Source organism: Canis lupus, chromosome 20 (assembly GCF_003254725.2).
Source record: "Canis lupus dingo isolate Sandy chromosome 20, ASM325472v2, whole genome shotgun sequence".
Taxonomy (NCBI): Eukaryota; Metazoa; Chordata; class Mammalia; order Carnivora; family Canidae; genus Canis; species Canis lupus.
In genome coordinates this window covers 45,153,043-45,176,826 of record NC_064262.1, presented here as the reverse complement: position 1 = coordinate 45,176,826, position 23,784 = coordinate 45,153,043, and the positions used below count along the sequence as shown (strand labels likewise).

At 52.4% G+C, this 23,784-nt stretch overlaps 1 protein-coding gene across 2 annotated transcripts; it reads right to left on the bottom strand.

Moving 5' to 3' along the window:
• IL12RB1 (interleukin 12 receptor subunit beta 1) lies at positions 1-22,636 on the bottom strand. Of its 2 annotated transcripts, XM_035702573.2 has the most exons (17): positions 22,420-22,636; positions 21,451-21,513; positions 20,301-20,415; positions 19,637-19,806; positions 18,097-18,239; positions 15,321-15,354; positions 14,778-14,903; positions 14,064-14,146; positions 12,745-12,982; positions 10,377-10,544; positions 9,573-9,710; positions 9,054-9,215; positions 6,955-7,089; positions 5,980-6,085; positions 5,580-5,661; positions 4,679-4,768; positions 1-591 (listed from the first exon to the last, which is right to left on the bottom strand). In XM_035702573.2, the coding sequence occupies exons 1-17, from the start codon at positions 22,496-22,498 to the stop codon at positions 421-423; spliced, it is 2,103 nt and encodes a 700-aa protein (XP_035558466.1). In that variant the 5' UTR covers positions 22,499-22,636; the 3' UTR covers positions 1-420. The 2 variants fall into 2 exon arrangements, with proteins under 2 accessions (XP_035558466.1, XP_025313814.1); XM_025458029.3 differs by lacking the exon at positions 1-591 and having other exon boundaries at positions 3,703-4,768.
• Positions 22,637-23,784: the final 1,148 nt, after the last annotated feature.

Genomic DNA, 23,784 nt, shown 5'->3' with positions numbered 1-23,784 from the left:
TTTAAAGATTTTATTTATTCAGAGAGACACAGAGAGAGTGAGAGAGGCAGAGACACAGGCAGAGGGAGAAGCAGGCTCCATGCAAGGAGCCTGACGTGGGACTCGACCCTGGGACTCCAGGATCACACCCCGGGCGCAAGGTAGGCGCTAAACCGCTGAGCCACCCAGGGATCCCAAAGGACGCTTTTCAGATGATGAAAAGGTAACCCACAGGAGAAAATATTTACAAATCTTCTATCAGACAGGAGATCAATCTCCAAACTATGTAAAGAGCTCTTAGGATTCAATAATAAAAGGATAAATAACCCAATTAAAAATATGGAAAGAATTCAAATAGAGAAATCTCCCAAGAAGATATGTAAATGGCCAATAAGCACACAAAGAAGGGCTCAACACCATCCGATATCAGGGAAACGCAAATCACACCATGGTGAGACACCACCTTACACTAGGATGGCTCCCCTCCCCCAAATGGGAAATAGCAGGTATTGATGAGGTGGGGGGTGGCGGGGTGGGGGGGTGTCCCAACCTCCCGTGTTGCTGATGGGAATGTAAAGAATATGGCCACTTGGGAAAACAATCTGACAGCACCTGGAGAAGGAAAGTGAAACCCAGAATTACCCTATGACCAAACACTTGTACTCCGAGCCATGTACTGAGAGGATTGAAATAAATAGGTGTCACACCAGAGCCTGTAGGCCAGGCTCTCAGCCGAGCTGCTCAGAATCGCCAGAAGGTGGAACCCACCCAGATGCCCAGGAACGAAGGAATAAATAAACAGCGATCCGGCCAACGGTGGAATACTACTCAGCCATAAAAAGGAAAGAAGTCTTGATTCATGCTGCCATGTGGCTGACCCTTGAAAACATGATGCTGTTTCTTTCACAAAAGCACAGACAAAAAAGGGCACATGTTGTATGATCACAACGATACAAAATGTCCCAGGAGGCAAATCCACAGAGACATAAAGCAGATTGGTGGCTGTTGGGGACCAGGCAAGGTGGGATGGGGAGTGACTGTTTGTGGGCGCAGGCTTTCCTTTTGAGGTGATGAAAATGTTCTGGAATGAGACAAAGGTGGTGGTTGCACAATGCTGTGAATGCACCAAAGCTTTGGAATTGTTCACTCTGCAAGGGTGATGTGTATGGTATGTGAATATCTCAAAAAAAAAAAACCACGGAAAAACAAAAAAGGAGGAATGAACAAAGGCGCACGGTTGGGGGAAGGGCACCCCTGGCTGAGGGCCTGGCTCCGCAGGGTGTGGCCAGCTAAGTGTGACAGGCCAGGCCACGGCCCTCCAGTGTGTCACCTTCTGTAGCACAGGGTCCCCGGAGGCCATTGATACCTCAGCCCCATCCTAGTGACAGCATCCGTTTCTCACCCAGCCCAGAGGCCACTGGAGAAAATGAGGAGGGGGGTATCTGGGGAGGTAAACTGAGGTAGCCTATCTCTCTGATGGAGACATCCTTCCTGACTCATGGTGGAAACCATGGTGAAAGGGAATCAGACAAAAGGGACAAATGCAGAGGAGAGGGAGTGAGATGGGGGTCAAAGGCTCTGGAGAGCCTTATCCATTTTACAGACCAGAACACTGAGGACCACAAGGCTGAGTCACCTGCTCCTCTGAACAGCGGCAGGAAGAATCTTTGAACAACTCACAAACTGAGTCTCAACAATCCTGTTGCAGGATACCCCCCACCCCAGCCTCACAACAAAACCCCTGGGCCCCAGGAGGCAGTGACCTCTCTCTATGCCCCTGGCTCACTCACACCCTGACCAACCACACCTGCCTCAGGGCCTTTGCTCTCGGGTTGTGCTGGCCTCTCCTCACCATCTTGACCCTGGTATCACCGCTTCCGGAAAGCCCTCTCTTACCCACTGCTCTTCACACTTTCACTCATCACTCTCTCAGGGTTATTTTAACTCCCTGTGTGGTGATCGGATCAGCATCTGCCTTCCCCTCCCCAGCAGAAGCCCCTCACAATGGAACCGATTCCAATCTGTGCAGGACAGGGCTTGGCCTACAGTGGGTGCTCAATGCTGACTTCAAGAATCAAATAATGAATAAAGATGGGAAATGGGGTCTACTACGGTCCCGACTGCTGGAGTTGCTGGGAGGAGCTCAGCGATGGACATTCAGAGGGCCATAGAGTAGTGAGCACACAATAAACACCGGGCCAGGGCTCCGCTAAGCAGTTGCCCAACCCATTGAGGTAGGAGCTCCAAACCAGTGCTCTGAACCCCTTCCTATCATATAGACAGGCAAACAGAGACCCAGAGAGCGACCTCCTATGAGTCATTTCCTAGCAGCAGAAACAACTCAAAGTAGCTTCAACAAAAAGGGAACCTGATGAAAAAAAAAAACCTATCTATTTATCTATCTACCTATATCTCCCAGGGTTGTGGGCTTCAGGCATGGCTGGATCCAGGGACAAGGGGGCCACCAGTCTGGGCTGCTGTCTTCCCTGAAAGCTTCTCTCCAGGGCAATTTCTGCCTTTGAAGCAAGGTGTCTGTCTTCCCCAGTCACAACAGCAAAAGTTCTAGATGGTGCTCAATAAATGTCTAACTCCGACTCCTTGGACCCATGGGGCTGTGCCTAGTGGGCTTGTTAACTCCAGGGGCCACCAAACAGGGTTCTGTTGTTCTGTGTGGGCCCAGGACTGGGGCAGGCCCATATGAGGGCTTTTAGCTTCCTGGAGGTTTCACAGCAGGAGGTAGGGGTGAGTGTGGGGTCTTGGACTTGAGGGTGTAGTTCTGGGAGGGTGGGGGTGGCTCAGATCACTCTGTTCTTTTTTTACGAGGCCGCTGACCCAGCATCCCTTCCTGTCTGCCCACTTGGTCCTGCTGCCACCAAAGAATGAGAACTGATTCACAAGGCAAGGCATGCCTGGCGGGGAGGTGGCAAATTCAAGGGAGGGAGCATGCGCAGAACATTGAGCAGACACCCGGGGGCTGGAGCAGTGGGGCCAAGGCTTCTGTTTCTCCATCTAGAGGCATAAATGGGAAACTAGGGACCCCCAAAAGGGCGGGGCCTGGCCCTCCAGTCTCCCAGCTTATAGAACCAGACCTCTCTCACCCAGAGGCCACAGGTCCTTTGGCCACAAAATTCAGGGATTCTGGGTTCTACTATCCACCCCTCCGCCTCCCGCCTCCACTTAAACCGGAAAAGTCTGTTTTGCAAACTGCCTAGCGAGGGGGGGGTGCCCCCCAAGACCTGGGAACCATGTGCTGCTGTTGCCACCTGGTGGCCACTGGGGGAATCCCAGATGACTCGTTTAACAATGGGAGGAGCTCGGGTCGGGTGGGGGGAGCGCAGGAAAAGGGCAGATTCTCGGGATGAGTGTGGGGCACGCGTTCCTGCTGCGGGGCCTTGGGTGTCAGGAGAAAGAGGAACCCCAATTCCTGACCTGAGTCCTGGGAGAGGGCCGACCGACCCCTAAGAGGGGCGGAGCTGGAGGGAACGCACCAAGGCCCCTGTTTTGGAGGGTGGGGACAAATCCCTCTCCCCTTCGCGCGGTCCTCCCCTTGCCCAGTCCTGACTTTGCAGAGTTCGGAGTGATCATCCAGTTCTGAGTCTCCCCCAGACTGGCGGCCCCTGGAGGCGCCCAGAGGGAGAGATGAATAAATGCGTGTGGAATGAATGAAAGCATTCCCCTACTGGGGATTTTGAACAGCACGTGCAGGCTTCAGCCAGGGGCAAGTTACCCAACGGAAGGCTCGTTTATTGAGCCGCGGACCCCCTCGACAGACCTGCGGGTTCAATATTAGTCACTCCCACTCTACAGGCAAGGAGGAAGGCAAGGGGGGGCCATCACCTCCCTCAGAATGCTTAGGGTAGGGTCCCCTTGTTTTCCCACGACTAGGTCCTCCGAGCCTGGACCGTGCAGTGCAGCAGGAGCTCTGTCTGCACCCAGACTCCCCATCAAGTGCTCCTGGGACACAACGTCCAGCTTAGGGTCCTAGGATCAACAGGAGCCCCCGTTGGCCCCCCTCCAATCTATATGACGCTGAGAAGTTCTGTCCCTTTCCCGTGGATGCCATGGGGTGTGGCAGTTTCCTTTTCGTGGTGGTTTCTAGGGTTCTCACCGCAGGACATGGCGCAACCTGAGCTAGACAGAGAGGGGGGCAGTGTGGCACCAGAGCGTAGGAGGAGGAAACAGGTCGGGGCGCTTGGCCCAGGTTTGCCTCCTGCCCAGGCCCGGGTGGCACCAGGCTAGCCACTTGCTCTCTCTGAGCCTCGGTGGTCATATCTGTAAAATAGAATAGCCGTGTGCCTCCCGAGGTGGTTACGGGAATCAGGACATCATGTGAGGTGTAGACGGAACCGGCTGGGTGTGCGAGATCTGCTTAATAACCAGCCGCATCCGGTCTCCCTCCCTGAAGGACGAGACCGACCTCCCGCTCTCTCCCTCAGGCCTCCAGGCCCATGTGCGTGGGGCCACTGAATGTGGGGGTCTGTATCAGGTCTCCCAAGAGCAGTGACAGTTCAGCCACCTGGGCAGGGTTGCCCTCCAGACCATCCTGCCTGCCGGGCCCCAGAGCCCGAGCCTCAGGGTGGCCTTGCACCTGTCTCCTGTCCTCCAAGGGAAGCTCTGTGTCCTCCAAGGCCAGTTCAGGAGTGCCCCGAAGTAGCTGTGTCTTCTTCTGGAAATGCACAGGTGTGTCCAGGTCAGTTACCTGAGCTTTTTCCCAGGACAAGTTCACCACCGAGGCCCCTTTCAAGGACACCTCCTCCGGGAAGTCTGCCGGGCTTGTCCACTGCCAAGCCTAGATAGGAAGGGTGTGGTCAAGGCTTTGGGTAGGGCTCTACTATCCATCCACACAGGGGGGCAGGCGGATCAGGTTCCTGCTGGCTTAATTGCCTAAAATCCTGAGTCCAATTTGAGGGTCAGCTCTGCCTCAGTGACCCTCACTTAGCCCCTTTTAGAAAGCACCCCTCCTCCCCCACCACCACACACAGGCCATTTCTCTTTGGGAAATTATTCCTCCTCTTCTCACGGTTCAGGTGGTTGGGCACTGGCCCCACCACAATTTGAGTGGTGGACATGTGATCTGGCTCAGCCAATCAGAGCACTCTAGCCCCTGATTCCTGCCATAGACTCGGGGATGAGCACGTGATCGAAGCACGGCCAATCGGTGATGGCCCTGAGACTTTTGCTAAAGTGAATGGGGGAAATGGACACCCTGCTTCCACTGGGGAAAGGCTGAGCCTGAGTGGGAGGAAAGCCGGTATACAGAACAGCAGTCCAGACAAACGGATGCCCAGTCTGTGGATTCCTAGATCTAGCCATGCCTGAAGTCCACCATCTGCAGACTTTCTCTCCCACCCCCTACCGGGTTCCCTTTTTGTTGAAATCACTTTGAGCTGTTTCTACTGCTAGGAAATGACCCACAGGAGGCTCCTCTCTGGGCTCCTGATTGCCCGTTTGTGAAATAGGACAGGTTTTTGGAGTCCTGCGTCAGTGGTTAGGGGAGAATGAAATGAGTTAGTGCATGGCCATTACTTTGTAGAGCCAGAGCCCTGGCCCAGAGTACAGACCCAATAAATAGGACTTTAAATTAGAAAAGGAGCCCTTACCTGCTTTCCCTGGCTGCTAGGGAACTCGACCGCAGTGCTGGCACAGGGCGTGGGCAGCGGTGGGCACAGGCACCGTGCAGCCCTGCGGTGGGAAGGAAGCTGGTCAGAGGAGCTGTGTTTCTATCTCCTCGTACTTTTTAATCGTCCTGACTTACTTTTTTCATCTCCACCAGGTTACAAAGGGAAGAATGGATGTAGATTGGGGGTGGGGGGTGGCGGGAATCTGACAGACCTGGGTTCAAATCCCAGCTCTGCCCCCACTGCTGGATACCTTGGGCCTGACTACCTAGGCCTCAGTTTCCTCATCTGTAAACTGGGCACAAACACCAACTTGGTGTGAGCAGTTACTATGATCACTACTGCTCTTACGGGTCATCTTAGGGGAGATGGTGCTAGTTACCTGTTCAGGCCGAGGTACCCAAGGACGCCCAGGAGAAGGATGCTCACGAAGCTCCCCAGAGACACGAGGATTATGGACAATTCGAACACCTGGGAGACCTGGACTTCTGGGAGTGGGAGAGGTTGGGTTGGGGGAGGGACACTTCCTGCCTCTTACTGGGAAGGGAGTTGGGAGGGCTGGACCCTCCATCAACTCGCTGCTGACTGTAGTGTGTTGTGAGCCCCTCTATGCCTGTTTCCTGTGAAGTGGGAGACCAGAGAACCCACTTGCTCAATGTCCTTGGGATAAAGGCCTGAAACCCAGTGTTCAGGACACTGGAGCTCCAAGCACCCGCAGGTTGCGCCCATGTGGTTGCTCCCCTGGACCCAGACCTGCCACCCCACACCAAGCCTGACTCACTGGTTCTCCTGAGACCAGATTGCACTATAGCAGGTAGGGACCATGGCAGGAACAGGGATCATTTGGTTTCCAAATCTCTTCCAGCCACACACCCCAAGACAATGGAGCCCACCTCCTTATCTTTGTTATAAGAGAGACATTCATTCATTCATTCATTCCCTCAGTAAATAGCCCCCTGCTCCCTCTACCTCTCCCGGAGCCCCCAGGCTAGAGGAAACGGAGCCCAGACACAGAAGCCCTCACCCACTCCCAAGGTGTCAGGCCAGGAAGGATGGATTGTCACAGCTAAGGGTGGGATGGGAGGGAGGGGTAGGCACCCAGAGGAAAGCATGGAAGGCTTCCTGGAGGAGGAAGTTTCTGAGCTGAGTTTTAAGGATGAATAGGGGTTAGCAGGGAGGACAAACATCCCTGGGAAGAGGGGCCTGCCTGGGCAAGGCAAGGGGAGTGTGAGAGAAGGTTCATGAGGGGAAACTGCAAGGGGAGGCGGGAGCAGAGTGGGCTGGGACTTTCTCCTTAGGGTGATACACGGGGAGCAGGGCCTGGGTGGGGCTGCTTGCGGAGGCTTGGGCTACTCACCGATGCTGAATGGCTGGGGCTGGCTCCAGGTGCCCTGCAGCGTCGGTGTGTCTGCTCGGACCTGCACGGTGTAGGCTGTGCCAGCCCGAAGGCCACTAAGGGTGACCTGGGTCTCTGTGGGCTTCACGGGCAGCTCTGTGGGAGGGAGGTGGCCATGGGGTCCCAGACTCCCTTTACTCCCAGGAGGTCAGGCTTGGGCAGTGGGATGTTGGGGTCCTGGCTGGGCAACCACACCCTGGGAGTGACAGTGGGGACTCTAGGACATTTTTGCTGAAAATTCTTTTTTTCTTTTTCTTTTCTTTTTTTTTTTTTTTAAGATTTATTTATTTGAGAGAGAGAGAGAGAGAGAGAGCATGAGCAGGAGGGGCACAGGGAAAGGAAGAGAGAATCTCAAGCAGACTTCGCTGAGCATGGAGCCTGGCGCCAGACTCGAACCCATGACTCTGAGATCACGACCTGAGCCAAAACCAAGAGTCGGACGCTTAACCGACTGCACCCTGCAGGTGCCCCTGCTGGAAACTCTTAATGCACCCATTCACCTCAGCTTATTTGGAGGAATATTCTTCACCAAAATATTTAGTGAGTGATGCTGTTGTTTTCAAAATCTGACCTCTGCTGGCTCCCCAACCCCCCATCTGCCTTTTCCTCCAAGCTCTCTAAAGACTCTGGGTTTAGTTGCACCTCAGGGCCTTTGCACTGGCAGTGCCCCCTCCCCTACGTTGTTCACTCTTTCCCCAGATATCCACATGGTTTCCTCCCTCTCTTCCTTCCCATCTTCAGGGTCAAGATCAGCATTAACTGTCTGCCTTGCTCCCTCCATGTCCCTAGAACCTCAGCACATAGCAAGATCTCAGCACATGCTGTGGAATTATGACTTTTACAAGTAAAGTTCTCCATTAAAAATCCTTAAAGTGAGAATACAGTTGTTGGCTGTTATCAAGAAGAAAAACATTCCTAGAACCCTGGTCTATATTCTTTGTATAGAAGAATAATCAAGAGGAATATTCAAGAGGAATATTCTTTGGGGCACCTGCTGGCTCAGTGGTTGAGCATCTGCCTTGGGCTCAGGTTGTGATCCCAGGGTCCTGGGATTGAGTCCCACATCAGGCTCCCCACAGGGAGCCTGCTTCTCCCTCTGCCTGTGTCTCTCTCTCTCTGTGTCTCTCATGAATAAATAAAAAAAAAAAAAAAAAAAAAAAGAATATTCTTCAAAAGAAATTTGGGGGCAATTGGTAAATTTGGCAAATGCTCATTTGGTGCACTCATCTTCAGCATTTTGACTTTGGGCAAATAGGTATGAGCTGCTTCTAGCTGTGCCACCCTGAAGAAGTCACTGAACCTCACTTGGCCTAATTACCTCCTCTAAACAACGAGTGGTCAAGAGGATAGCAGGAGGCCTATGTCTCCGATGCCGGAGCATCCCCCCAGCATTCTCCTGCCCGCACCCCACCCCAGCATTCATGCTTTGACCAGTGCTGGGTGCTTGGTGGCAAGACACGTAGTGGCAGGTCTTGCTGGCCTGGCCTGTTGCTGCAGGATGTGGGTGGATGAGGCCATATTCAAAAGACTGTGCTCCCCGCATGGAAGGTGGGGCCCCCAGTGTGTGAAAGGGCAGGAAACTCGAGCCCTGGTGAGACTTGCCCTGTCCATTCTCCTGTCTTTCCTTCCTAAGGGGCAGAAAGGGGCACTGACTGAGCTCAGTTCCAGGTTTGCTTAACCCTTGGACAGGAATCCCATTCCATTGAACACCAATAAAAAATAAATTTATTATATATAAAAAAAAAAAGGAATCCCATTCCAGGCCTCAGTTTCCCCATCTGTGAAATGGAGACTACCATCCCGCTCCATGGGAGTGGAGTTGCAGATTCGCATGAGGAGCTGCCACCCACACACGGGGTATTGGGAGCACACAGCTGCTGCCCGCAGGGCCCCCCCTTGGAGAGGGCAATCCATGGACTCTTTAAATCGGACAGATCTTGTTTTATGGGTGAGAAAACCAAGGCCCACAGAGGGCCAGTGAGGTGCCCGGGGTCCCTAGGAAGGCAGACCTCAAGCCTGGCCCCTTCTTCCCCCAGCCGGGCCTGTGCTGCCCAACGTACCGGACACCTGGTTGCCCTCCGCATCCTGGCAGCGCACGACGTACTCCTTCAGGACCCCTGGGCAAGCACTCAGCAGGGACGGCGTCCAGTCCACAGACACGGAGTCCTGGCTGAGCTTCTTCACCAACACATGTTGGGGACTTCCGGCCCCCGAGGCTGCAACTAGCACCATCACCAAGGTCAATTCCAAGAGCACTGGCCCTTCCTGCTGCCCCACCTGGCACCGTCCAGAGGCCCAGGGAACCTTGGCAACAGAGTCGAGTGGACCTGGGGTCGAATCCCGGCTCCACGGCTCAGGCACCATCACCGCCCCTCTCTGAGACTCACTTTTCTTATCTATAAAATGGGGCAATGCCGCTCAGAGTATCTTCGGGATCGTCTGAGACTTCTGTACGTCTGGCTTCCAGCTAAGGCCTGACCCGGACTAAGTGCCTCTAGGTGTTCATTCCCTCCTCCTGACACCCAAGGGCCCCGCCAAAGCCCTCCCGGGAGACCACCCTGCAGGTTTGGGCTACTCACCATTGCCCCCAAAGTGGTAGGTGGACAAGACCGTGGACCACGAGGTGAGCTTCTCTGGGCGTGCAGAGGCAAAGATTGTGATGTGGTAACACACTTTCTGCTCCATTGCCCTAGATGCTCTGCTCCAGCTGTGGGTTGCTGGAAGGATTGGCAAGGCCCAGGCCAGTAAATAGGTTGTATCGCCACCTCTGCCTCTTTGCAGTGGCTGGACCACGTGCCAGGAACCCCTAGAGCACTCCTGCTCAAGCTTCAAAGCCCTTGAACCCATGTCTCCTCTTCCACGATCCCTTCCTTATCCCCCCACAGCCCAGCCCTGACCTGCAGCCCAGCCTGCATTCTACAGAGCCAGGTGCATCTGTCTCCCCAGTCTGGGAATTCAAGGGCCAGGCTGAGGCTGAAGTTTCCTGGGGCCCTGGCCAGCAGCCAGGGCTGTAAGGCTTCCCCTGTTTCTCCGGAGGCCTCATTAATTTGCCACCATAATAGCATCTTGCTAGCTGCCACCTTCTCTGGCACAGGTGAATGTTTAACAAACACCCTGGGATGTGAGACTCATTACCTACTGGGGTACAATCTGCCCAGGGCTATAAAGCTCTGACACCTGAGGATCCTGGCAGGAGGCTCCAGACCCACGTGTGTGGGAGTCTCCAAGTCTCAGTCTGTTCCCACCTCTGTGTGACCTCAGGCAAGTATCAGACCTCTCTGGGCCTCAGACACCTCACATGCACGGCCCCTATAGGCTTGAGCTGAGCAGGAGCTCTGAGGGAGGATGCAGAAGTGGAGGCGCAGCAACTGACAATACGGTACCCATTCCCATGGGGTCCGGATCCTGGGGTGCAGTCAGGGTGCACATGGTAAGGTTCCTGTCCTGGCCCTGGGGCTGCCACTCAATGCAGTATGTCGCGCTCTGGTGCTGCGCTGGCCAATGTATGGTGGTCCCGTTGGCTCCGGCGCTGATATTCAGAGCCCCTGGTTCTGGAAGGAGATGAGAGAGGCGTATCAGAACCGCGCTCCACTGGGCCCCAGTCCACAGCTCCTGCAGCCCCATCCCACCCGCTTGCCAGACTCTAACCCTTCAGGGCGGGAAGTATCCGTATGTGGCTCCGTCTCCTCTCACTGGGGGCTGCCGGGCTGGGGGCCAGCCCCAGGGGCAGGGGCAGGCCGGCCAGCGTGCGCTCTTCCCTGGGTCTGACCATGAGTTAGTTCCCAGCCCAGCCTCCCACCATCAGGACGACCCATAGCCCGGACTACTACCCTCCCACCCCACCCCCACCCCTGGCCTGGGGAACATCTCCTGCTCTAGCAAATGCTTGGCCACCCACCACCCGCCTCACCCAGCGGCGGGCAGGTGTGGTGCAGGATGGGCCTCCCAGCCCAGACTGGAGCTCAGAGGCCTGAGGACACACCCCCTCGGTCCCCAGGGCTCATCTCCCCTGCTCCCTCCAGCAAGGGCATCTGCAACAACCTTGGGGGAGGTGGGCACTGCTTCCAAGTCCAGAGACAACAGCTACCATTTATTGAGCACCAACTCTATGCACCGGGCCAGTGCTAAGCACTTCACGGTGCCACTCTGCTACGAAGTAGGACCATGGTCACTCCAATAATGCTGAATCTGAGGCTCAGAGAGGGAGAGCCACTGGCCCCAGGGCAGGAGCTGACAGACTTTTGGCTGTGCCACCGTGGCAAGTGGCTTTACCTCTCTGAGCCTCAGCTGTCTCATCTCTGAAATGGGCATCCTCGTAACAGCCCTGTCCTCACAAGATTGCTGGGTGTTCAGTAGGCCCAGGACCAGGGTGAGGTGAGTGAGGCACTCATCAGGCACAAAGCGGAGGCGCTAAGGAACTCAGTCATCAAGATAAACACTGTTTTTTAAAAATAAAAAAAATGGATACAAAATTATGTGATGAGCTAATTCGTCTTCGCCAAAAGGTGGAAACAGCCCAAATGTTCATTGACGGATAAACAGATAAACACAATGTGGCCCATCCACATGGTGGACTGTTACTCAGCCACAAAAAGGAAGCAAAGCCCTGACACATGGAACCTCAAAAACATGAATCCGGGTGAAAGAAGCTGTCACAAGAGGCCACATGGTGTGTGATCCCACTTACATGGAATGTCCAGAACAGATAAATCTATAGAGATGAAACGCAGATTAGTGGTTGCCGGGGGCTGGGGGTTAGAGATGGGGGGATGACTGATGATGGACATGAGGTCTCCCTTTCGGGATGATAGAAATGTTCTGGAACTAGACAGAGGTGAAGGTTGCACATCACTGTGAATGTCCGAAATGCCACTGAATTGTCCCTGCTAAAGTGATTAATTTTGCTATGTGAATTTCACCTCAATAAAATATGTATGTGTATTTATATTCATGTATGCATACATCTAAATCTCGACTTTTTTCAACATATATATATACATATACGTGTGTCTTTAATTTTGTCTATCCATATACACAATGAACAAATATCAAGATTTTAAATGAAGATAGGATCAATCGTGTACTTGCACCGCCCTGCCTCACTCACCGCACCCTGATCCTGCCCTGGTCCCAGAAAACTGTATTTACAAAGACAAGTGGTTGGCCTGGGATATAGTTTGCCAGTTAGAGGTTTGTTATTTTTTAAAAATATTACATTATAGGGCCACCTGGGTTGCTCAGCAGTTAAGCATCTGCCTTTGGCTCAGGTCATGATCCTGGAGTCCCGGGATCGAGCCCCACATCAGGCTCCCCGCAAGGAGCCTGCTTCTCCCTCTGCCTGTGTCTCTCCCTCTCTCTCTCTGTGTGTCTCTCATGAATAAAGAAATAAAATCTTAAAAAATACATTGTATTATAGGGGTGCCTGGATGGCCCAGACTTAAGGTTAAGCATCTGCTTTCAGCTCAAGTCGTGATCTTGGGGTCCTGGGAACAGGCTCTTTGCTCAGCGGGGAGCCTGCTTCTCCCTCTTCTCCCTGCTTGTGCTCTCTCAAATAAATAAAAATCTTTTAAAAAATAAAACAAAATATTGCATTATAACAATATGGACCTTGATTAGTGATTTTGACACGTTCCTAAGTTAGACATCCCCTTGATTTTGTGCCTTACCTGCCTCACCCTAATCAGGTTGAGGCTCAGAGTATGCTCAGCTCCGAGAAGCCCTCCCGCACCCCTCCCTGGCCAGAGGAGGCACCTGTGTGGGTGTGGGCAGGAATGTGCCACGTCTGGTTGGGGCCAGGGCCGAAGCGATTCTGGGAGACGACAGCCAGGTCATAGGCCGCACCAGAGAGGTTGAGTAGTTTCTTCAGCTGAAAGGTCGCCATGGCCTTGGCCTTACACGGGCAGGACAGCATGTGCAGGCGGACGCTGTAGGTCACCTCCCCGCCAGAGTTGGACCCAAGGCAACCTTCTGGAAGCTCAAGCAGGGGCAGCTGTCATGAATGTGAGAGATGGTTTGTGGAGACCCGAACATAGTCATCATCCCCAGGAGCCAACATCAGGGTACAGCCCGTGAACAGACTCATCCCCATCCATGGACCACAGTCTGTGACATGAGGCAAAAAATTAAAAAACAAACCAACAAACCAACAAAAAACCAAACCAAACCAAAAGAACACCAAAAAACAAAGCAAAGCAAAGCAAAGCAAAACAAAACAAAACAAAACAAAAAACACCCCCATCAGTGCTGGCAAGGCTGCTGGGAAATAGGTATTCCTGGCCAGTGAATGTTGGTTTGGAGGGGAAATAATTTGGCAAAACCCACTGAGAGCCAGGAAAAAAATGTTTTTCCAATCTTTGGACCCAGTTACCTCAAGCCTGGAAATTTTTCATAAGAAAGGGAATTCAAATGAGAAGAAACCCAGGAAGGGAAGCTTTACTGTAGCCTTACTGTGTGCCAGCCCATTAGGGACCTGTCCAAGTTAGTAATGTTGAAGCCAGTGGGTGAAACATTTGGTGGGTTTGTCCCTGACTTGTGCAAGAGACTTTCCCTCTGTGCCTCAGTTCCCTTCTTTGTAAAATGGGGATTCATTAGACTGTTCTTAATGGGCTGTTTGGGGGACTTCAAAGAAATTATCTCCCACCCAGACCAACATGGTAGACCCATAGCCTGCCTGCTTCCATCCTAGCCCCTCACAATCTGTCCCTTACCCCACCTTGGCAGCCAGGGGAAGTCTGTGAACCCCTGAACCCGGTCATATGCCTCCTCTGCTCACAGACCCTCTATTGCTCCCCATTACCTGCAGAGTTAAACCCACAGCCCACAGTTGTCCTAGGGACCAGATCATATATATGTATATACAGGTTACCTTTTGGTGTTGAAAAAATGTTAGCTCTTTTACAATCTTAAACAATTATTCCAAGGGCAATGTGGAAGCTTGGATCAGGTTCAAGAGTCCTTGCCACCTCCAAGTCTCTTTCCTCACCGTGTCCCACCACACACCCCCAACTCCAGTCTCTTGCCCTCCTTCTCCGCATCCCAGGGCACCCCACAGCCCTGGGCCAGCCCGTTACCTGCCCATGCAGGGTCACCTGCCTCCTCCCGTTTGGGCGGAGCGCCTCCACTGAGAGCCTCAAGGTGGGCTGTGGCGGATGTTCTGAAATGCGATGGCAAGTCAGTTCCCCTGGGGGTGGTCCCTTGCTCACTACCTCCCACAGACCCTGCATGGGGACCCGAGACCTTTGCCTTCTCTCCCCTGAAACACAGGATTCCCATGGGTTGTTATATAATTTTCAAAATCTGAAGCATGGATGTCAACCCCCTGTGTGACTTTAAAAGAGTAAAACCAACTGAACACATTGGAAGGAGAGAAAGACTAGCGAATGTTTCTTTTTAGATTATGGGGTTCTCCACGTTTTGCAAAGTGAAGCTTGCTCACTGCCCTACGACCTTTGACTAATCTCCAAGAATTTCTCCCACTGCCTTTTTTTTTAACACCCGCCACCTTATTTCTTTTTTTTTTTTTTTAAAGATTTTATTTATTTATTTATTCATAGAGACACAGCTAGAGAGAGAGGCAAAGACACAGGCAGAGGGAGAAGCAGGCTCCATGCAGGGAGCCCGATGTGGGACTCGATCCCTGGGTCTCCAGGATCACGCCCTGGGCTGCAGGCGGCGCTAAACCGCTGCGCCACTGAGGCTGCCCCCGCCACCTTATTTCCAATTCTGATACCCACTGCCGTGTTCCTAATGCCTGTCTTGGTTCCCATGACTCTGAGTGCTCTCACCAGGGGGGACACACACGGGGGTGCTCCAGCTGCTCCAAGGATCTTCTGGGGTTCCTGGCCTGAGCCTCCTCCTGCGTAGCTGGAATTCCTGGGCTGCGTCCATCTGCAGGGGGCAGAGGCACGACTCTGGCAAAAAATAGGCCAAACATCAAGCTGCAAGAGGGGTGTCCCACACTTGAGGGTGCCCGGGCCTTGGCACTCATCATTTTGCCATCATACACTTATTGAGTGCCAACTGTGTGCCGGAGCCCTGGGGCCACCAAAGGAATGGGCCACACCCTGTCCTCTTGGAGCCTCAACATCTCCCATTTTTGCCCCTGCCCTTGGTTGGAGTCCTGGCAAGGCCACCCATTGGGATGTGACCCTGATCAATGGCTTCTCACCCCCAAGGCTGTTTCCTCACCTGCGGAATGGGAATTATCCAATACTGAGCTACAGGATGGGCCAGCAAGCATACAAAGAGTTTAGCACTGGGCCTGGCACACAATGGGCGCTCAATTTATGCTAGCTTGCTGCAGCTGTTGTTGGTACTATTATTCTCACCGAAGCCAGCATCATCCTGACGTCCGCAGTTGTCCTAGGACCAGATCATATATATGTATATACAGTTTACCTTTTGGTGTCGAAAAAATGTTAGCTCTTTTACAATCTTAAACAATTATTCCAAGGGCAATGTGGAAGCTTGGATCAGGTTCAGAATAGAAAGAGGACATTTGTTTAAAAAAAAAAAAAAAGAGGACATTTGTGGAAAACCAGGTGACATCAGAATAACCTCTGTGGCTTAGTGTGTAGCAGTGTGTCCCTTTCACCTCAGCTGTGAACAGACGCACCCAAGAACGTGAGAGGTTCACGTGTGAGCAAGCTGGGTGGCGTTTCTAGGGCAGCTCTCTACTTCCTTGTAACTTTTCTGAAAATCTAAGATTATTCCAAAATAATAAGTAAAAGTGTGCTTAAGAGATTTGGGGAGGCAAAATTATTATTTGCACTTTCCTAAAAAAAATTTAGAGGAAAACCTGTATGTCAGTGGTGCTGGGGGTCCGGAGAGACAGGTTTAGAGCACAGCCTACCCCACACACCGTGTGATGCTGATAGGTCCCCCAACATTCTGAGCTTCAGTTCCCTCCTCTGCAAAGTGAGCGAGGGAGGATTCAGGGTGTACTGCAGAGTGTGTTTAGGGGGGCTGGAAATAAAACAGAGAGACACCCCTTCCTAGCAGGGGTCCCATATCACCTGCCTCTGACTGCTCTCATTCACATGATAGAGTAACTGAGGCTTGGGGGACGGGGCACCCAACATCAAGAAGGAAGATGGGGCTGATGCTGGAGTGGCTCCCTGGCCTCAAGATGCTCTCAGCCTGAGGGAGGAGGAAACGGCACAATTCAGAAGACAGACAGATGGCCAACAGGTAAATTAACCATGTTCAACATCACTAGTCATCAGGAAAGTGCAAATCAAAACTACCATAAGATATCAGCTCAGTTAGAATGACTATGATCAGGGACACCTGGGTGGCTCAGTAGTTGAGTGTCTGACTTTGGCTCCAGCCATGATCCCCGGGTGCTGGAATCGAGTCCTGCATCAGGATCCCTGCTCAGCAGGGAGCCTGCCTCTTCCTCTACTTCTGTCCACCCCCCTCTTTTCTCTCTCTAATAAATAAATAAAAGACACAAGACAAGCATGGGGGAGGATGTGGAGAAGAGGGACCTCTGGGGCACAGTTGTTGGGAATGTTACGTGGTGCAGCCACCATGGAAACCATAGTGAAGTTCCTTGCAAAATTATAAATAGAACTATAATGGAGTCCAGCGATTCCACTTCTAGGTTTTTATCTGAAGGAAATGAAAACACTAACTCCAGCTATCTCTGCACCCCCATGTAAACTGCAGCGTCATTTACAACAGCCGAGATGTGGAAACAACCTAAGTGTCCATGGGCGGGCGAATGGATAAAGAACACATGGTACGTACGCACAATGGAATATTATGCAGCTGTAAGAGAAGGAAATCTTGTCATTGTGACAACACAGATGGGCCGTGGGGACACTATGCTAAGGGGACGAAGTCAGAGAAAGATAAATGCCATAGGATCTTTCGCATGCATGGAATCCAAAGAAAAACACAATGGAACTCACAGACAGAACAGATCGGTGATTGTCAGAGGCAGGGGGCGGGGATGGGGGGGAATGGGTGAAGGGGTCAAAAGGTGCAAAGTTCAGTTATAAAATAAATAAGTACTGGGCAGCCCTGGTGGCACAGCAGTTTAGCGTCACCTGCAGCCCAGGGTGTGATCCTGGAGACCTGGGATCGAGTCCCACGTCAGGCTCTTCTCCCTCTGTCTGTGTCTCTGCCTCTCTCTCTCTCTCTCTCTGTGTGTCTCTATGAATAAATAAATAAAATCTAAATAAATAAATAAGTCCTAGTGATGTAATGTGTGGCGTGGTGACTACAGTTAGTAATACTATATGATAGGCAGCCCCGGTGGCGCAGCGGTTTAGCGCTGCCTGTAGCCCAGGGCGTGATCTGGAGACCCTGGATCGAGTCCCACGTCGGGCTCCCTGCATGGAGCCTGCTTCTCCCTCTGCCTGTGTCTCTACCTCTCTCTCTCTCTGTATGTCTCTATGAATAAATAAATAAATAATCTTTAAAAAAATAATAATACTGTATGATATGCTCAAATGTTCCTAGGAGAGTAGATCTTAAAAGGTCTTATAAGACAAAACGTTTGTAGCTTCATGTGGTGACGGATGGCAACTAGACTGTGATCATTTCACAATATCTACAGATATCAAATAATTATGTTGTGCACCTGAAACCAATATAGTGCTATAGGTCAATTATATCTCAAAAAAGGTGGGGGAGGAGGAAGGAAGGAAGAAAGGATGAAAGGGACGGGAAGGGCAGCTTCCCGGAGAGGCAGCCCTGGGGCTGGACCCTGAAGGTGGGCTGGATTCTCACATGCTCAGATGGAGAAGAAGGCGTGCAGATGGAGGAGACCGGATGGGCAAAGACAGGGTCTGGAAATGCAGGGCACAGGCAGAGAATGAGGGCCATTCGGAGGAGACCAGAGGAAGCATGAGGCAGGTGAGGATACCTAGGGCCGGCTGAGGAAAGGATGCCCTCCTGAGGGCAATAGGGAGCCATGGAGGGCGTGTGAGCAAGGGAGGTCATGATGAGATCTGAGTGTCAAAGAGGGCCAGGTACAGGGCAGGAATGGAGGCCAGATGGGAGGGGTGACTGATGTAGAGATGGTGAAACTGATTTGGGGGTGAAGTTTCCCGAAAAGAGGCCTGCGTTCTCTCCTGAGCTGGGAGATAAACTCACCAACTTCCACAGGCTGCCAGGTGTCCGATGCCGGAACTGCACCTCGGCGTCATCCTGGCGGGCTGGGGTCTCCCACTTGAAGAGCACCTGCCCCGCGGACCTGGACAGAGTGATGTCTTCCGCTGGCGGAGGGTCGTATTTAACTGGAAACAGAGATGGGGGTTGGGGAGGGGAGCCAGCATATATGTGAGTTATTGGTCCTGAAATTTTCAGAAAATCTGCTCCACTCAGCTCGGGGTAACTGACTGAATCCCCAGTATGTGAATTGGAAAAACCCTTAGAGGTTCCATCTAAACTTGGGATTCTATGGATCGAAGATTTAAGACTCTCACCTAGGATCCTTAGTGGTGATGTCTTTAAAATACGGACACTCCCTGTAGCAACGCTATCATGAGACGAGCACTTTTGTGAGTTGCTGACAAGAGGATAATTAATTGAATCTATTTTTTTAGAGGACTATTAGGGCAATCCTAATAATTTTTTAGATAGAGAAACATCTATCATTCTTTCTGCCTCTTGGTCATACAGTGCCTGATTCTACCTCAGGATCTTTGCACTTGCTGTGCCCTTGTGCCCTCTGCCTGGAACACACTTTATTCTTGTGGGATCCTTTTTATCCTTCTGGGCTCAGCTTGAGCTGGAGGCCTCCTTGACCTCCCACTAGTATCTCATCATACATAATAATCATTCCTATTCATCACTCCCACTGGAATCTGGGCTCCATGAGGGCAGAGACAGGACCAGGACTTCAGTTTGAGGCAAAAAGACAAGGCTGTACAAACACATGGTCGGATCCAGCCTTTATTTTTAAATTTGATATTTTGTTCATCGTGGATTTTTTTGGCATTAATTTTGTTTTTTTTTTAAATATTGCTTTACAGAATTACTTATTTTTTTAAAAGACTTTTTATTTATTTATTTGACAGAGAGCACAAGCAGGGAGAGCAGTAGGCAGAGGTTAGAGAGAGAAGCAGACTCCCCGCTGAGCCCTGATGTGGGGCTCGATCCCAGGATCCTGGGATCATGACCTGAGCCGAAGGCAAACGCTTAGCTCACCGAGTCACCCAGGCACCCCTACAGAATTATTTCCATTGACTACTGAGTTTGTTGGCACCCCCTTACAATTTTGTGCCCAAGACAGGTTCCTCCCTCACCTCACCCAAATCCCAGCCCAGAGCTGCAAACTTTGCTGGCTTCACTCGGGTCCCCTGTGACTCAGTGTAGCACACAGCAGCAGGTCAGCGACTATATGTTAAATGTATGTGGTTGAGTTGTGAAAACAGATATTAAAGACCCAACGAGGTCTGGGCAGTGAGCGTTACAGTTTCAAGGAGAAACCGGAAGCAACCTAAGCATCCAGCAGCTGGGGATTGTTGAGGGGACCATGAAAATCTCCACCATGTCGCACAAGAATGTTTGATGTGAAAATAGTTGGCATCATCAAGCCTCTTGCCAAAATCCCCGCAGGTAGAGGCTCAGGGACCAGAGGCTTCTCTGGGTGGGGAAGGGGCAGCGGGGAGGAGGAGAACAGGGTGCTGACCTGAGCTATGAAGCTTCAGGGTGATGTTAGGTGACTTTTCTGTCCGGTTCTCCACTCGAGATTCCACCCAGAGCGTGACAGCCTGGAGCACAGATACGCCGTCCTGGTCAGAGAACTGCAGGCTGGTGGCTGAGCCCACGGCGAAGTAGCAGCAGCGCCCGGGCCTGAGGCTGTGGAAAGAGCACTGGTGCTGAGTCTGGGCTCCTAGAGACCCCAGGGTGGCTCAGCAGCCACAGCAGGTGGTGCTCATCCCATCCCAGCATCTTTTTTCAGCCCCCTTTGTTCCCTCACCCCAGCCTGGGGACTGTGTGGGGATCAGCCTGCCATTGAGGGGCTTGGGGGACCCCAGAATGTTGCAAGATAGACTGCCACCGAGAGAAGGAAGAAATGAAGGAATGGATGGAAGGATGGACAAATGAGTGAGCAGGTAATGAGGAAGGAAGGACTAGAGGGACCCTAATTGCCACCCAACCTGGATGCCCACCTACGCTAACCCCCCCCCCCACCAAAAGTAGAGTCCCCACCCTCCTTCTTACATGAGACACTGAGCCTCCGGAAAGGGCAAGGACCCTGCCAAAGTCACACCTCTGAGAGCAGGGGTATGGGGGCAGGAGCAAGTGTGGGATGACGGGTGACAGTTTGGGGGCTGGGGCAGGGTCCTCACCAGCTCCTCAGGAAGTGGCTGACCCCAGCCGTGGGGCCCTCATACTGCCAGGAGCATTCATAACCAGCGCTGAGTATCCGGTAGCAGTTCAGGTCCCTGGGGCCTGAAGCTGAGCCTGGAGGAGATCCCAGAGGTTTGAGAATGGACCAAGAGTGGGGAGGGGGGCCCTCCTGGCTGATGTATGCTCAGGGTGACATTTAAGTAATCCGGTGTCAACCTCAACCCCAATCCCCTCCCAGCACCCTCCCTGCACCCTTCCCTCTTGTCTCCTGCCATCTCCCCTGCTCACCCTGTTCCAGCCACACCAGCCTCCTCACTGGTTCTCAAACACATCAGGCTCACTTCCACCTCAGGGCCTTTGCACATGCTTTGCCATCTGCCTGGAATGCTTTTCCCCCAAATCTCAACATTCTAGCTTCTCCTTCAGTGTCACCCCCTTTACCAGCAGCCCCCTTCTTCACCCCCCCCCCACCTTCCTCCGGTTTCTCATAGCACATCCTGGTATGCTGTCCACACATTTGTTTGCCTGTTATCCACCTCCCCCACTAGGCTCTGACCCCAGGAGGTCAGCTGGGTTTGCAGCTGATTCTTTCACAGCTAGAACTCTCATAGCACATCCTGGTATGCTGTCACACGTTTGTTTGCCTGTTATCCACCTCCCCCACTAGGCTGCGACCCCAGGAGGTCAGCTGGGTCTGCAGCTGATTCTTTCACAGCTAGAGCTGTGTCCACACATAGCAGGTGCCTGGTAAGTATTTCTTGCACAAAAGAATGGACGAAGCACCTGCTCGGTGGCAGATCATTAGTGAGGTGCATCACAAATGTGAATGTTCCAGCAACACCTGCCTCCAGGGGACTCCAAAATGTTTAACAGCTTTAGCAGCACCACATGCTGATCACTCTGAACAGACACAGACGCCAGCCTTGGGACCCTGCTAGGGAGCAGATGATGCTCAGAGAGGCAGGTGACTGTCCTGGGACACCTGAGCCTGGTGAGAACAGGACAAGTAGGCTGTCTGACTGCTCCCAAGACCTCAAGTGAGGCCTGAGTCTTTGACTGGGCAGGAGGATGCTGAGGGAGGAGCTGCTAGGGAGGGATGAGTCAGAACCCGGCATGATTTCTCCCCCGCAATGGGGAACTGTCCCAGACCTGAGTCTGCATCCGGATATGGCGGGTCCTGAAAACAGCACCCACTGGTACTGCAGGCTTCAGCTGCAAAGACAATGAAGAGATAATGATACTCCCAGTCTTTCCCCGCATGGGAGGAGGGGCTTAAGCTGGGGTTTGCCAAGCGACCATCCATCCACCCATCTGCTCTCCCATTAATGGATCCACTCACCCATCCTGCCATCCATCCATAAATCCAATCTTCCACCCATCCACCCATCATGCATGCGTGCACTCATCTGCCCTCGTATCCATCCATCCATCCATCCATCCATCCATCCACCCTTCCACCCACCTACCCACCTAACCATCCAGCCACCATTCATTCATCCACTCATCAACCTCTTAGGCTGCTTTTCCAAAGCAAGCCAGGGTCTTCTGTCCCCCTTCCAGTCTCTAATCTCCAGCCCTGCCTGACCCCTGAAGGCCCTGAAACCTTGCTGATCCTCAGTTTACAGAGAGGGAAACTGAGGCACAGAGAGGCAAAGTAGTGGCCTGAGGTCACACAGCAGCAACAGCAGAGCTGGAATTAGAGTTCAGACCCAGTCATCTGCATGGTCTGGACTCCTTCCCATCTGATTCCACATGATGGAAAGAGAGTATGTGCATATATATAATATAATAATATGGTATATACCATACACATAATCAGTTATCATGTATATCCATTCTACACATACTTGCTCCTTATCCTTTTCTTAGCATTTCTCACAGAACTCCAGGAAGTGGGAAAGATTCAAAGAATCAGCCCATTCCACAGAAGACCAAGTCAAGACCAGAGGAGAGATGCCCAAGTTTGACCCCAGAAGCCATGATCCCCAATCTCCCATTTGACAGGGGGAAAGACTGAGGCATAGAGACCCAGAACTAATCCCAGAACCCAGGTCCACAGCCTTCCACACACATGCTCCCCCAGCCTGAAGAGCCACAGTGTCAAGGTGGGGCACTCACCGCCTTGCCCTGGGAGCGGGAGCAGAAGGAGGGGGATCAGCCAAAGGAGGGGGATCAGCCTGCCCCACAGCTGCCCCATTGAGCCCACGCAGAGGCCGGCAGCCCCAGATGAACTTCTGCAAGCCACCCCGTCCTCGCCCCGGAACACATTGAAGCTGAGTAAGAAAGAAGACTAAAGAGATTTAAAAAAAAAAAAAAAAATGCTAAGTGCCACGGCCCCTCCTGGCTGCAAGTCAAAATGAAAGAGAAACCCAGGAAATCAGCTCGGTGGTGGTGGCGTCATCCTGGCCACAAACCCACCCATGGGGCAAATTTGACCCAGGACCTCGGATCTGGGGGGGGGTCTGTTCTGCTGGCCCAAGCCCAAGCCCAAGCTGGACACAAGGTGCCAGCCGCATGAGTAGCCTGCTGCTCTGTGCCCTGGCCTTGGTCTCTGGCCCTCTCTAGCTGATGTCTGAGACTCAGGTGCCCAATGGGAGCCCCGTGTTCTTGGATGCCTGAGTCCACTCTCCCAACAAATCCTTATGAAGTGTTCGCCGGATGCCCCCTCCCCAAATGCCCACCTCCCCCAGTTTCCCAAACTCCAACCTCAGGTTCCTGAAGAGCCCCTTTGCTTCCTTCAGAAGACTAAGCTTGGTCTCTTCTCTGCATCTGTTTCTTGGCATCTGGAGGGTCTCCGCTTCTGAATCTTTCCCCCCTCTCTCAACAAAGGCCCAAAATGTTGGTGGAGAAGGGTTGATTCCTGCTACAACGTGGATGAACCTCAAAACCCTCACGCTGTGTGAAAACAGCCAGACACAACAGCCCACGTGCTGTTTAATCCTAGGTACCTGAAGAGTCCGGAACAGGTGAATTCAAAGAGACAGAGAGATGAGTGGGTGCCAGGGGCTAGGAGATGGAGATTGGGGAGTTACTGCCTTGGGGTGATGAGAATGTTCGGGAACTAGACAGAGGTGATGGTTGCAGAATATAGCGAGTGTTCTCAATGCCATTGAACTGTAGATTTTTAAAACGGTTTGTTTTATGTTAGGCGATTTTCTTATTTTCTTTTTTTTTTTTTTATGATAGTCACACACACAGAGAGAGAGGCAGAGACACAGGCAGAGGGAGAAGCAGGCTCCATGCACCAGGTCTCCAGGATCGCGCCCTGGGCCAAAGGCTGGCGCTAAACCACTGCGCCACCCAGGGATCCCCAGCGATTTTCACCTCAAACAAAAGTGTTCATGGAACACGGAGGGGTGGGGGGGAGACTGAGGAACGTGGCCAGGGTCTCTCCTGGAAGAGCATCTGGGGACTGAGGCCCAGGTGGGCTGGAAGGAAGCCCATTCTCAGAGGCGCCCTGTCCCCAGGGGCAGCTGGGCCAGT

What these genes read in the sequence shown, in the direction of transcription:
- IL12RB1 (XM_025458029.3), bottom strand. Translation starts at nt 22,498, where the DNA reads ATGGGGCAGCTGTGGGGCAGGCTGATCCCCCTCCTTTGGCTGATCCCC. An exon ending in ATATCCGGATGCAGACTCAG is followed by an intron (nt 20,416 to 21,450) that starts GTCTGGGACAGT and finishes GATCTCCTCCAG; the next exon opens with GCTCAGCTTCAGGCCCCAGG. An exon ending in CTACCACTTTGGGGGCAATG is followed by an intron (nt 9,216 to 9,572) that starts GTGAGTAGCCCA and finishes TGATGGTGCTAG; the next exon opens with TTGCAGCCTCGGGGGCCGGA.